Consider the following 14290-nt stretch of genomic DNA (forward strand, 5'->3'; position numbering starts at 1 on the left):
CCACGCCCAGCTAATTTTTTTGTATTTTTAGTAGAGATGGGGTTTCACCATGTTGGCCAGGATGATCTCGATCTCCTGACCTTGTGATCCACCTGCCTCGGCCTCCCAAAGTGCTGGGATTACAGGTTGTAATTCTTTTAAAGGGAGAGAGGAACCATCCAATTTTACCAGTTTTTAAAAAAATGATCTTGCTGCTTAGTAGCTTGCTACGTTTTTGATTTTTGAGGCAGATTCTTAGATAATTATATCTTTTAATTGCTACAAAGATTAAAATTTCAATTTTAATACATGTTGCAACTGTTAATCTTGTTTAGTTTCTGGTAAGGTACACCATTTCTACCCAAAGTAATTATTGACTTTCGCTTATCCTAAATTTTCTCTTCTTACAGATGTGGCTGACAGCAATGTATCAAGGTTTAAAAGCCGCCACCTACTTTTGGCCCGGATCCGAAGTGGCTAAAAATGGCTCCTTTCCTTCCATATACATGCCTTACAACCGGTAGTGGAAGTGAAGCACTTTCAGATATTCTCTCAGTTGGGCAGAAATGATCAGGATGTTTTTGTCTTAATCTTGGCGGCAATTCCATTAATCCAGTTGTTTAAGCCAAAAATCTTGGGCGTCACCATTGATTCCTTTCCTTTATATCACTCAAGCAGTCTCTCAGTAAATGCTTTTGGCTCTAATTAAAAATCTAAGTAGCCTGAGAACTTTTTATTACCTGTAGCATTACCACTCTGGTTCGAGCTGTCATCTCTTGCCTGTATTAACTACAGTTGCCTCTTTACTCATCTCTCTGCTTCTTATCCTTTATAATCTAGTCTCATCCCACTCACCAGCGGGATTCCTTTAAAATGCAAGTCCAGCCAGGTGCAGTGGCTCATGCCTGTAATCGCAACAGTTTGGGAGGCTGAGGTGGACTGATCACTTGAGGTCAGGAGTTCAAGACCAGCCTGGCCAACATGGTGAAACCCCATCTCTACCAGAAGAAAAAATACAAAAATTAGCCAGGCATTGTGACACATTGCCTGTAATCCTGGCTACTCTGGAGGCTGAGGCAGGAGAATAGCTTGAACCCAGGAGGCAGAGGTTGCAGTGAGCTGATATCAGGGACTCCTGCAGTGTAGTCCAGCCTGAGTGACAGAAGGAGACTCCATCTCAAATAAATAAAATAAAATAAAATGCAAGTCCAATTATAGCATTATTTGGCACCAAAATTTCAGTGGCTCCCTGTGTCACTCAGAGTAAAAGCTTACAAGGCCCTATGTGGTATGACCTCTGGTGTCCCCTTACCTCTCTGACCTCCTCTTCTGCTACTCCCTCAGGTGCTCACTCTGAGCACCTGAGTCTTGGTGGACTCAACATACTAGGCTTGCTTCTGCTGCAGGACATTGCACTGGCTGTTCACCCTCCCTGAGATGATTTGCTTCATGGATCTGAATGCCTAGTCTTTCACTGCCTTCTGGCTCTGTTGAAAAATTACCTTCTCAATATTGTCTTACCCCAGTTGTACTTAAGATTTAAAATTCCAAACCACCTTCATCTCAGTTACTCTGCTGTAGTTTTTTTTTTTTTTTTTTGGTCCACAGCATTTATCACCTTTTAATACACTATATACTTTATTTTTATATTAGGTCAATTGTTTGTTACTTGTCTTCCTGCACTAGAATGTAATCTTTGGTTTACTCACTGATAAATTCTGTTTTGAATGAACAAATAGTATCTGGCAATAGATGTTCAATACATGCATATGCATAAATTTTTAAAAATGGAATTAATGGATCATAATCAATTGTCTTTTATTTTTTTGGGGGGAAACTGAAGGAGAGAAGGGTGGGATGAAATAAAATAATCTGCATTTCATTTATAGTGCTGCAAGTGTATCTATAAACAGAAATCCCTTTGAATAATAGTGAATACCTTTCAGTATTGTGATTATATAGGAACACAAAATGGATAGCTGAAGATATTCACTTTTCTGAATAGGAATGTAATGGAGTTATTCTTGATTTGATTCATTTTAAAGAATTATTTCTACTCTATTTTTTCAGAAGTGTCCCATATGAAGAGAGGATTTCTACGTTGTTAAAATGGCTGGACCTGCCCAAAGCTGAAAGGTAATGTCTAGTATCAGAAAAGTGCTGGCATAGTGGCATATATATGGGTAAAAAATGAAGTTATTTCTTCACTTTAAATTACAATTTTTGGCTATTTTTGAAACAATGTGGCCTTGCCTTCTAATGGGCACTTTTCATGAAATATTTCTGGCTGGGCAGGGGGGTCTCACTTGTGTAATCCCAGCACTTTGGGAGGTTGAGGCAGGAGGATCACTTGAGCCCAGGAGTCCCAGACCAGCCTGAACAACACAGTGAAACCCTGTCTCTAAAAAAAAGTAAAGAAATTAGCTGGTCATGGTGGTACACAGTTGTAGTCCTAACTACTTGGGAGGCTGTGGTGGGATGATCACTTGAGCTCAGAAGTTTGAGGCTGCAGTGAGCTATGATCATGCCACTGCCTTTCAGCCTGGGTGACACAGTGAGACTCTGTCTCAAAAATAAAATAAAGGAAATTATTCCTGAGAGCTGGTAACTTTTTGTTTTCGAAAATGTGGTTGACATTATTGAACAACAGAAATAGCGCTAACACCAGAGAGCAGAGGCAAATATCACAGAACCAAAGCCAGATATGGAATGGAGCAGAGCTGTGAGCAGGCCTGACACTCAGTTATAAGGACTGACTCCAAGAGCCAGAGGTGCTCCATCAAGCCCATGCCCACAGATTGGAGTGAGCATGGAGTCTCATTAAAGGCTAACCAGGACCTCCAGGTAAACAGTGCATCAGAAACCAGACACCAGAAGAAAGAACTTAGTATAACAGAACCAAGAATCAGCAAAAAGTCAGAAACCGGGAAACGGAAAGGACTGGGGCACACCAAAACTGGTCTTAACTGCAAGAACAAAACAGAATTTCACAACAGGGGCGTACCAGTACTTATATCTGGGAAAGTCTTATTTACTTCCTGTTAGGAAACCTATCCTTGCTGGAGCCAAGTAGAACTACCGGGTCTGAACAAAGAGGAGGAGGTTAGAGAGAAAGAAAAGGCAATGGCCGGCAAGCCCAAGATCTACAAAATCCCCCAATCGAGCCTGTAAGTTTATCGCAAATTGGTAATATATTTCTGTTTCAATTTTACCCTTAGACCCAGTTTTTATACCATGTATTTTGAAGAACCTGATTCCTCTGGACATGCAGCTGGACCAGTCAGTGCCAGTGTAAGTTTTTTTGTTTATTTGTTTTAAAAAAACAAAACAATGTAAAATCATCTAACCCTAACCCACAAAACAAAATAGTATTCTTTAACTTCTACTGAGCACAAATGTATTTGATACATACATAAGATCAAAATAGTTAAAGGTATAAAAGGGATGCCATGGTTCAACTGCCTTCTTAACCATAAAATAGTTGAAATTCTAAAAAGGACAACTGCGTTATTAACTATATCTTGAATCATTTGAAAAACCCTGATTGAATACTTAGATGTGGCACTGTTGTTGCATATAATGAAAACATTAAGGCTAGATACTATACAAACCGATTCATACTAGTGTGGTGTATTTCAGGCTAAGTCACCTGCAAGTCCATTGTGGTATATCCAGCTGCCCAGTCTCCCACAGTTCATTTATAAGTTCCTTATAATTGGATTTAACATGTTATTACCTCAGGCAGAGTTATTTCCCTTCTAGGCTCCCATTATCATTGAAGTGGACTCTCTAATATAAGTTTATTCATTATCTAGGCCATTCTGTTATGATTTTACTACACAAACATAGTCCTTAAATATTGCTTTTAGCAAAAAAAGCCATTCTGTCTTCTAAACTCCACTAAAGCCTTTATTGTCTTAGACACAATGGAAAGTTGCAAAGGCTGCCATGAGTATGGCATTTCCCCATCCCATGGAAACTCGCTGAGCAATTGCCCTCAATTGGAATGCAAGCATATTCATTCTGGCACCATGCCTTTGTAATTTCTCAGAAAAGCTTTTTTTCCTTCCTTCCTATTAGGCCAAAATGATTCATAATATAGAGACTTGCTCAAGCCTCACCACTTTTAAGCCTTGGGCCTCTGTTATATTCCCGCACAGCTCTAGACTGTATCACAGAATTGTATGCCTTTTCAGGTTACTGTAAGTGTGAACTATCTAAAATATATTTACCATGCCTTCTTTTTATTTTATCTTATTTTTTATTTATTTATTTTTTGAGACGGAGTCTTGCTCTGTCACCCAGGCTGGAGTGCAGTGGTGCAGTCTCGGCTCTCTGCAACCTCCATGTCCTGAGTTCAAGCAATTCTCCTGTCTCAGCCTCCTGAGTAGCTGGGACTACAGGCACGTGCCACCGTGCTAGGCTAATTTTTGTATTTTTAGTAGAGACGGGGTTTCACCATGTTGGCCAGGATGGTCTTGAACTCCTGACCTCAGGTAATCTACCTGCCTCGGCCTCCCAAAGTGCTAGGATTACAGGCATGAACCACCTTGCCCAGCCGTTCTTTTCTATTTTAACTGTTAGCCGTGTTTGATATGATTTGTCATTTGAGAAGGGACACTGTATTTGCATTCGTTCCACCTCAGGAGCTGACTTAAATTAGACACCATGTCCTTTTTTTCCCCCCATTCAGTGGTCTAGTTTAAAACCCAAGTACATTCTAAGTATAATTTTGAAAAGTGCTGCAAAGGAAAAGATCAAGTTTCCTCCAAGAGATCTATCTAGGCAGTCTCAATCTAGTCTAGAGTAGGGTGCAAATTTGGCCTGGTTAGGAGACTCTCCTCTGAGTGACAAAAAGGAAACAGAATTTGCAAGTGGGCTTATTGAGGAAGGAGCTGTGCACATTGGAGGAACACATAAAATGAGCAAATGGTCTGACAAACAAAATGGCTAGATGGCTCAGCAAGTAGACAGCGTGATCATGGTAAGAATAATAGTAGCAACTCACCCTTATTTGTGCTCTGCTGTGCCAGAGCTGTTGGATAAGCTATGAGAATTATCTCCCACCAATGTCTGCAGCATTGTGAAACAGGGAAGAGGGCTAAAAGGAAGCCCAGAGAAGGAGTCAGGCACCAAATTCTGCAGGGCCTTGCCAGTCCTTGCAGGCTAGAAAAAGTAAAACGAGAAGCATTGTAATAAGGGAGGTGACAGGACGAGATCTGTGTGTGTGTAGAGATCACTTTTATTTTGTAAGAGGAAAAGACAGGTGGGAAGAGACAGGTTAGCTTTCCCAACATTCCAGAAAAGAGATAATAGTGACTTGGACTAAGGTAGAGGCAACCATTGTGGATGGAAGAAGATATAACTGAGATTCATTTAGGAGATAGACTTGACATGACTTAGTGTGAGTTGGGTGAGGGGGCTGGGGGATCAAGATTGATTTCCTAGTTTCTATCATGTGCCGGGAGGTGGTCCCATTTATATTAATAAGACCACTAAAGGAGGGTAAGTTTGGGGAGATGCTCGTTTTGCAATTGAGGTGCCTGTGTTGTCCAAATGGAGATGTCCAGAAGGCAAATGAATGTGGATTTAAAGCTCAAAGGAGGTGAAGATCTGGGATATCGGCAGCATATAGATGGTGCATGGAAGGGGAGATGGCCTAAGGAGAAAGCAAAGTGAGAAAATAGAAGGGTTACGACCAAATGTCACTTAAAACTTGAGGAGAAGAGGCAAATGAATGGAAGTAGAAGGTTTTGTGACTTCTTAATTATTATTGTTAGTTTTAATCACATACCTTTAATCAGAGTTAATATGACTTATAAATTGACAGTAAAAAGGCTATTTTAGTTTGTTTTGGCCCATTCACTAAGTGGAAAACTTATCACTCAAACTTAACAAAGCTACTCAATTGTTTCCTATTATAGGAATTTCTTGTTTCTTTTCTTTGGCTGGGTGAGAGTTGGGGACTGGCATTTCATGTTCTATCGAGTGTGTACTTCGTGACAGAATCTGAGTTCAAGAAATATGTAATGAGTTGGGTTGCATGATCCCTTCCCTGCGAGAACTCATGCTGTGCTTGAGAGGCAGACAGGTACACAGGTGATTTCAAAACTGTAAAGAGTCCAGTGGCAGCCAGATGCCAGGGTGCTGGCAGAGGACAGAAGAGGAGGGGTTCTCGGTGTGGTTGGGGGAGTGAGTCAGATGACTATGTAAAAGGGGACGTTATGTCATGACAACAGGTGGAAACAGTGACTCTCGCTGGCAAAGCAAAGTGCAGGTCACCCTAAGACTGAAGGCCAGGAAAGCATCTTGGAGTTGATGATGGATTGAGCAGTAGGTAGAGAGCGGCTTGTGTTCAAGTCCTGCTCTGTCCCTTATTAACTGAAGGACTGTGAACATGTCACTTAACTTCTTTAAACCTCAAGTTTCCTGACCTTTACAACTGACCATTCCAGTAGCTCCATCCATGAATATTTGCTGTGAGGATTTCAAGAGACAATGCACTAAAGATCTTAACTCTATCAGGCTTGTAAAATTCTTTCTCAAAAAAAGAAAAAAAGAGGCAATCATTGTTATAACAGTACTCTGAGAGATAAAACATTTCTTTCTCCAGTCCATTGCTATTATGCTTTCTTATTCTCTGGGAAAAAAAAAAACACACACACACAGAAAATTTACATCAGTGAAATTTACTTAAACTTTATGTCAGTTTCATGAATTATATTCATAAAGTGTAGAAAATTTAAGAACACAAAGCAGTGAGTATAAACAATAAAATAAAAATGAACTCTAATTCTACTATTTAGAGACAACCACTGTCAATAGTACTTTGATATATTTCCTTTTAATTTTCTGTGCATGCATGTTTACTAAGAAATGCTAAATATATTTCAAAACAAAATCAGGATTATGCAATATGTATACAGTTTGGTTTTCATTTTTAATGCTTAACATTGTTTGTGACTATTTTCCTATGCCATTGTTTTTTTTTGTTGGGGGGCGGGGATGGAGAGAGGGAGTTTCGCTCTTTCGCCCAGGCTAGAGTGAAGTACTGCAATCTTGGCTCACCGCCCCCAGGGTTCAAGTGATTCTCCTGCCTCAGCTTCCTGAGTAGCTGGAATTACAGGTGCCTGCCACCATGCCCAACTAATTTTTACATTTTTAGTCAAAATGGGGTTTCGCCATGTTGGCCAGGCTGGTCTCGAACTCCTGACTTCAGGTGATCCACCCGCCTCAGCCTCCCAAAGTGTTAGGATTACAGGCCTGAGCCACCACACCCAGCCCCATTGTTCTTTAAAAGTATCTTTTCATGACTATAGAGTAAGTCTTCTTAAAAATGCGTCATCATTTATTTTTACTTGTGGCCAAACGTGTTAGCTCACACCTGTAATTCCAACACTTTGAGAGGCCGAGGCAGGAGGATCACTTGAGCCCAGGAGTTTGAGACTAGCCTGGGAAACCTAATGAGATCTAATCTCTACAAAAAATTAAAGAATTAGCCAGGCGTGATGGTGTCCACCTGTGGTGCCAGCTACTCAGGAGGCTGAGACAGGAGGATTGCTTTTAGCCCATAAGATCAAAGCTGCAGTGAGCGGTGATTGTGCCACTTTAGTCTAGCCTGGGCAACAGAGTAAGATCCTGTCTCTAAAAATAAATAAATAAATTATTTTTCCTTGCATTTAAATTATAAATCAATAATGTGATGACTGTGTTTGTATGCAATTCTCCATTTGTACTCCAAGTGTTGACTTAGGACAAATGCCCAGAAGTAGAATTATTGGGTTACAGATGCTGTTTTTAACTCTTTGGAAACCTATTGTCACATGATCCTCTGGAAGGTGTGTGACCTTTAGGCTGTCTTAGAAGTATCTGTCCACTCTTCTCTCTAACTTAGAGCATCACTATGAAAATCTTTACAGTTGGATAGTGTTTGTTGACATTCAGCGTGGTTTCACGTATTTATTGGCCAGCAGTCTATCTTCCTTTGTAGGAAGCACGGTTTAGATTTTTGTTTATAGAAATTTAGGGAATTGGTATTTGATAAATATGGTAGCATGGGTGCTAGTGCTGGGCTCTGATGTTCTGTTTCAAAACCAGCAATTTCAGAGACTGAAATGTGTTTAAGTTTTACTTGATTAGATAATGGTTTGGCTAATTAAAACAATTCATTATGACAATCTTAACTCCAAATTATTTTTTTAGGTAATTACAGCCTTACAGGTAGTTGATAGTGCTTTTGGGATGTTGATGGAAGGCCTGAAGCAGAGGAATTTGCACAACTGTGTCAATATCATCCTTCTGGCTGACCATGGTATGCTTTTAAAAACATTCTTATTTTATTATTGATTATAATTTATCACTTCAGGAATCATACACAGATAACAGTGATATTTTAAAATCTCTACCTCTAGACCTAAAGTCTCTTGAAGAAGCAAGGAATGAATTGTGGTAGATTGTGATGAAAAGAGGACTACATTAAATTTTCTAGTTTAATTCTTCTAATAGTCCTGAAAACCTACCCATAGACACTATGTTTCGTAAAAGTGGAGTTAATGATATTTAACAGGGATGTGGTTGGGTTTTTATTCAATCTAAAGAGTGCTTTGGGACCTTCATTCCAGCCATGGTTCGTTCGTGTAGATTGGCTGCAGTTTACTGTAACTGGCAAGTTTTGCCACACCGTGTGTATTTTTTTAGTTATGTAAATAGATGTGTGTTTATTCATAGCTTTTCATCTTTAAAGTTACTGTCACCTCACATTTCTCTACTTGAGGTTAACTCTTGATTTTGATTAACCCGAATGTTAAAGGAAGTGAAACAGTGGGGACACCCTCTCCCACCTCATGCAAAATGCATTCAAACAGTTTTGAAGTACATATGCACTCATTCTACAGAATTTTTTTTTTTTTTTTTTTTTGAGATGGCATCTGGCTCTGTCGCCCAGGCTGGAGTGCAGTGGGGCGATCTTGGCTCACTGCGAGCTCCGCTTCCCGGGTTCATGCCATTTTCCTGCCTCAGCCTCCCGAGTAGCTGGGACTACAGGTGCCTGCCACCACGCCTGGCTAATTTTTTGTATTTTTAGTAGAGACAGGGTTTTACCATATTAGCCAGGATGGTCTCGATCTCCTGACCTCGTGATCCACCCACCTCGGCCTCTCAAAGTGCTGGGATTACAGGCGTGAGCCACTGCGCCTGGCCTCTACAGATATTTTTTAAGTGCCTAGTCAATGCTAGGTACTTTCCTAGATGTAGAGTAGATCCTTCCTAGCTAGTGTAGTCAAAGTGACTTCTTGAGGAGGACATTTAAAGTCAAGCCCCAATATCTGCAAAGGGACCAGCCATGGGGCATGAGGAGGAAAAAGAGTGTGTCTGTAGAATTTTTGTTCATATTTTAGAGCATCCAGATAATGGGAAGCATAGTAATGTATTTTTAAAATTTCTAAGGTTGTTCCCTAACACTTTGCCCTATGGTTTTAAAATTAAAGAGAAACTTTTTGTGTAATTTTGTAAGAAATTAATTAAAATAATAATTTCTATGCAAGCCAGACACCATGGCTCAGGCCTGTAATCCCCTCACTTTGGGAGGCCGAGGCTGGTGGATCACCTGAGGTCAGGAGTTCGAGACCAGCCTGGCCAATATAGTGAAACCCCGTCTCTACTAAAAATACAAAATTAGCCGGGTGCAGTGGCACACACCTGTAGTCCCAGCTACTCGGGAGGCTGAGACAGGAGAATCACTTGAACCTGGGAAGTGGAGACTGCAGTGAGGCAAGATCATACCACTGCACTATAGCCTAGGCAACACAGCAAGACTATCTCAAAAAAAAAAAAATATATATATATATATGCAGTCTGAAAAATCTTCAAATAAAAAAAGTTAACTACCAGATCTTTTTATAGCACATACTCTTTATATAAATTTAAATTACTTTATACTTTTTTTTGAGATAGAGTCTTGTTCTGTCACTTAGGCTAGAATGCAAGTGGCACGATCTCGGCTCACTACAACCACCACCTTTGAGATTCAAATGATTCTCATGCCTTAGCCCCCTGAGTAGATGGGACTATAGGTGCACACCACCACACCACCATGTCTGGCTAATTTTTATATTTTTTGGTAGAGATTGGGTTTATCATGTTGGCTAGGCTGGTCTCGAACTCCTGGCCTCAAGTGAGCCACCCACCTCGGCCTCCCAAAGTGTTAGGATTACAGGTGTGAGCCACAGCCTAAATAATATACTTTTAAAAGTAAGAATTACTTCCATTAATCTATTATACGTTGAACAAATGATCTGTTTATAATACCCATCTGTGCTTCCCTCAAACATGACCCTTCCCCACTGCCACAATTTTCTGCCAGAGTAAAGTAATAGAGTGAATTGCGTAACTTCTCAGTGAAACTTGGTTTGAGATCTGTAACATAAAATGTCTTCTATTTGACATGACGGAGATCAACAGTTGTCATTTATATATGTTCAGTGGATTATTATGATTATTTTTTGATTCAGGAATGGATCAGACTTATTGTAACAAGATGGAATACATGACGGATTATTTTCCCAGAATAAACTTCTACATGTACGAAGGGCCTGCCCCCCGCATCAGAGCTCTTAATGTACCTCATGACTTTTTTAGTTGTAAGTATGAAGACACCTATATGAAATAAAGGGTAAAACTGAAAATGAATAACCGTAGTTCTCTAATTCTGAGAGGAAATTGGGATTATCAGACCCCCTACTGACTTCTTGAGAAGACCACACAGAAACAAGTGGGAAATTCCCATGCTTAAGTACATTCTATAAAGTCTATGGTAATATCTAATATTGTTAAGTTGAACTATATCCTACCGTGTTCTAAATGCTAAAATAATTCTTTGCTTGAAATAATTTTTAATTTAATTTTATCAGATCATAGTTACTAATAAGTGAATGTATCAAATTCATCTGAGTGGTTCACGTTCTTTGCATTTGTTTGTTATCAATTGTAATGTCATTTATTTCTTCTTCTTTTGAAACAGTTAATTCTGAAGAAATTGTTAGAAACCTCAGTGTAAGTATACAATATTCTTAATACATATATTTAAGTTAATGCAATGACCTTAATCTGGGTTTTTGAGAAATTCATATTTTATATTTCTAAGTCTAAGCTACTTGGAATTTATTTTTTAAACCTTCCATCAACATTATTTTATATGCGTATGAGTTGCTTTTATCTTAGTTGTTTTCATTTTGGAGCAGACACATCCAAAGAAATTAGTTTGCAATAATAGTAGCACTAAATCCTGGCTTATATTGAAAGAGCTGATGTCCCATTCAAAAGGGTGCCGTTAGCTTCAGGTAGCATCGTCTTTCTCATTTTTTGTGTGACTAATATAAGAGGATAGTGAATTACACCTCTTACAGATCTTTTTTTTTACAAGTCAAAAAGATAATCTCTTTACTCACTACTATAATTGCAACTGCTTTTGATTGGTTCCCACATCCCAAATTGTAAATAAATAAGTAGAGGAACTTCCAGATATCTTAAAGCAATATTTTTGAAAGTACAATTCACTACTCCTGGAGAGACCTGGAATGGTCTTCTGTAATAGTTTTGTTATTTATTTATTTATACTTATTTTACCTTTACAATGTTTGCTTTTATTAACTTTTTTTAAAAAAAATTCAACTTTCATGTTAGATACAGAGGGTACATGTGCAGATTTGTTACATGGGAATATTGTGTGAGTCTGAGGTTCCTAATATGGAGTCTATCATCCTGGTAGTGAGCATTGTACCCAATAAGTAGTATTTTAACGCACACACCTCCTCTTCCCTCTAGTAGTCCACAGTGTCTATTGTTCCCCTGCTTATGTTAATGTGTGTTCAATGTTTAGCTCTCACTTATAAGTGAGAACATGCAGTATTTGGTTTTCTGTTCCTGTGTTAATTTGCTTAGGATTACGGCCTCCAGCTCCATTCATGGTGCTGCAAAGAACATGATTTCGTCCTTTTTTATGGCTGCATAGTATTCTATGGTGTATATGTACCACATTTTCTTTATCCAATCTACTATTGTTGAGCACCTGAGTTGATTCCATGTCTTTGCTATTATGAATAATACAGCAATACACATATGAGTGTATGTGTGTTTTTGATAGAATGGTTTATTTTGGCGGAGGGGTATATACACAGTAATGGAATTGCTGGGTAGAATCATATCTCTGTTTTAAGTTCTTTGAGAAATCTCTAGACTGCTTTCCACAGTGGCTGGACTAATTTACTCTTCCACCAACAGTATATAAGTGTTCCTTTTCTCTGAAGCCTCACCATAGCATCTATTGTTTTTTGACTTTTGAGGGGTGGCCATTCTGACTAGTGTGAGATGGTATCTCATTGTGGTTGTGATTTGCTGACAAAAACAAGCAATTGGGAAAGGACTCAATAAGCGGTGCTGGGATAACTAGCCAGCCATGTGGATGTTGAAACCAGACCCCTACCTTTTGTCATATATAAAAATTAACTCAAAATGGATTAAACATTTAAATGTAAGACCTCAAACTATAAAAATCCTGGAAGGCAACCTAGGAAATACCCTTTTTGACCTGGGTCTTGGCAAATAATTTTTGGCTAAGTCCCCAAAAGCAATTACAACAAAACAAAAAATAGACAGGTGAGACCTAATTAAACTAAGAGCTTCTGCATAGCCAAAGAAACTATCAACAGAGCAAACAGCCCACAGAATGGGAGAAGATATTCACAAACTACACATCCAAGAAGGGCCTAATATCCAGAATCTATAGGGAATTTAAACAAATCAACAAGCAAAAAACAAATAACCCCATTAAAAAGCGGGCAAAAGAAATGAAGAGACACTTCTTAAAAGAAGACATGCAAGTAGCCAGCAAACATGTGAAAAAATACTCAGCTTCATTAATTTTCAGAAAAATGCAAACCAAAACCATGATGGAATAGTTTTTATAGTTATATATTTAAAATATATTCACAAATATACATCTACTACATGAAATTCATGAGTTCACTATTGTTTGCAATGCGACTATAACTATTTGAGTACAGGGGGTATGCAGCTACAGGCTTACCTTGGTTTATTGTGCTTCACTGCATTGTGCTTTGCAGATGTTGCATTTTTTACCAATTGAAGGTTTCGTGGCAACTCTGCACTGAGCACGTCTATCCAGTGCCATTTTTTCAACAGCATGTGCCCACTTCATGTCTCTGTCTCACCTTTTGTTTATTCTCACAGTACTTCAAATTTATCATTATTATTATATATGCTCTGGTGATGTGTGATCAGTTATCTTTGATGTTACTCTTGTAATTGTTTTGGGACACCCTGAATCCTACCCACAGAAGATGGCAAACTTAACAGACAAATGTTACGTGAGTGCTGATTGCTCCACAAACTGGCTCTTTCCCTTCCTGTCCCCCTCCTCTCCTCTGGACTCTATTCCCTGAGGCATAATGATATTGAAATTAGGCCAATTAGTAACACTACAATGGCTTCTAAATGTTAAAGTAAAAGGAATAGTTACACATTTCTCATTTTAAATCAAAAGCTAGAAATGATTAAGCTTAATGAGGAAGGCATGTTGAAAGTTAAGATAGGCCAAAAGCTAAGCCTGTTGCACCAGACAATTAGCCAAATTGTCAAAACAAAGGAAAAGTTCTTGAAGGAAATGACAAGTGTTATTCTAGTGAATACATAAATAATAACAAAGTGAAACAGCCTCATTGCTGACATGGAGAAAGTTTTGGTGGCTGGATAGAAAATCAACCAGCCACAACAGTCTTTTAAGCCAAAACCTAATTCAGAGCAGAACGCTAACTCTCTTCAACTGTATGAAAGCTGAGATGGGTGAGGAAGTTGCAGAAGAAAAGTTTAAAGCTAGCAGAGGTTTGTTAGTGAGGTTTAAAGAAAGAAGCCTTCTGGCCAGGTGCGGTGGCTCATGCCTGTAATCCTAGTACTTTGGGAGGCTGAGGAGGGTGGACCACTTGAGGTCAGGAGTTTGGAACCAGCCTAGCCAACATAGTGAAACCCCATCTCTACTAAAAATACACACAAAAAATTAGCCAGGCATGGTGGTGGGCACCTGTTATCCCAACTACTTGGGAGGCTGAGGCAGGAGAATTGCTTGAACCCAGAAGGCGGAGGTTGCAAGGAGCTGAGATCACGCCACTGCACTCTAACCGGGTCAACAGAGTGAGACTCTATCTAAAAGAAAAAAAAAAAAGAAGCCTTCTCCATAACAGAAAAGTGCAAGGTGAAGCAGCAAGTATTTGTGATGACATAGAAACTGCAGCAAGTTATC

The 14290-nt window shown here is 39.1% G+C and overlaps 1 protein-coding gene across 1 annotated transcript in view; it reads left to right on the forward strand.

The window, feature by feature from the left end:
- ENPP3 (ectonucleotide pyrophosphatase/phosphodiesterase 3) overlaps positions 1–14290 on the forward strand; it is a 98695-nt gene that overhangs the window by 35979 nt on the left and 48426 nt on the right. Inside the window, exons 9-14 of the mRNA XM_023230655.1 lie at positions 390–499; positions 2050–2115; positions 3198–3270; positions 8182–8290; positions 10488–10616; positions 10997–11028. Coding sequence (XP_023086423.1) covers positions 390–499; positions 2050–2115; positions 3198–3270; positions 8182–8290; positions 10488–10616; positions 10997–11028 — 519 coding nt within the window. The remainder of the gene's footprint in view (positions 1–389; positions 500–2049; positions 2116–3197; positions 3271–8181; positions 8291–10487; positions 10617–10996; positions 11029–14290) is intronic.

The sequence above is a fragment of the Piliocolobus tephrosceles genome, chromosome 5 (genome assembly GCF_002776525.5).
Source record: "Piliocolobus tephrosceles isolate RC106 chromosome 5, ASM277652v3, whole genome shotgun sequence".
In the NCBI taxonomy this organism is placed as follows: domain Eukaryota; kingdom Metazoa; phylum Chordata; class Mammalia; order Primates; family Cercopithecidae; genus Piliocolobus; species Piliocolobus tephrosceles.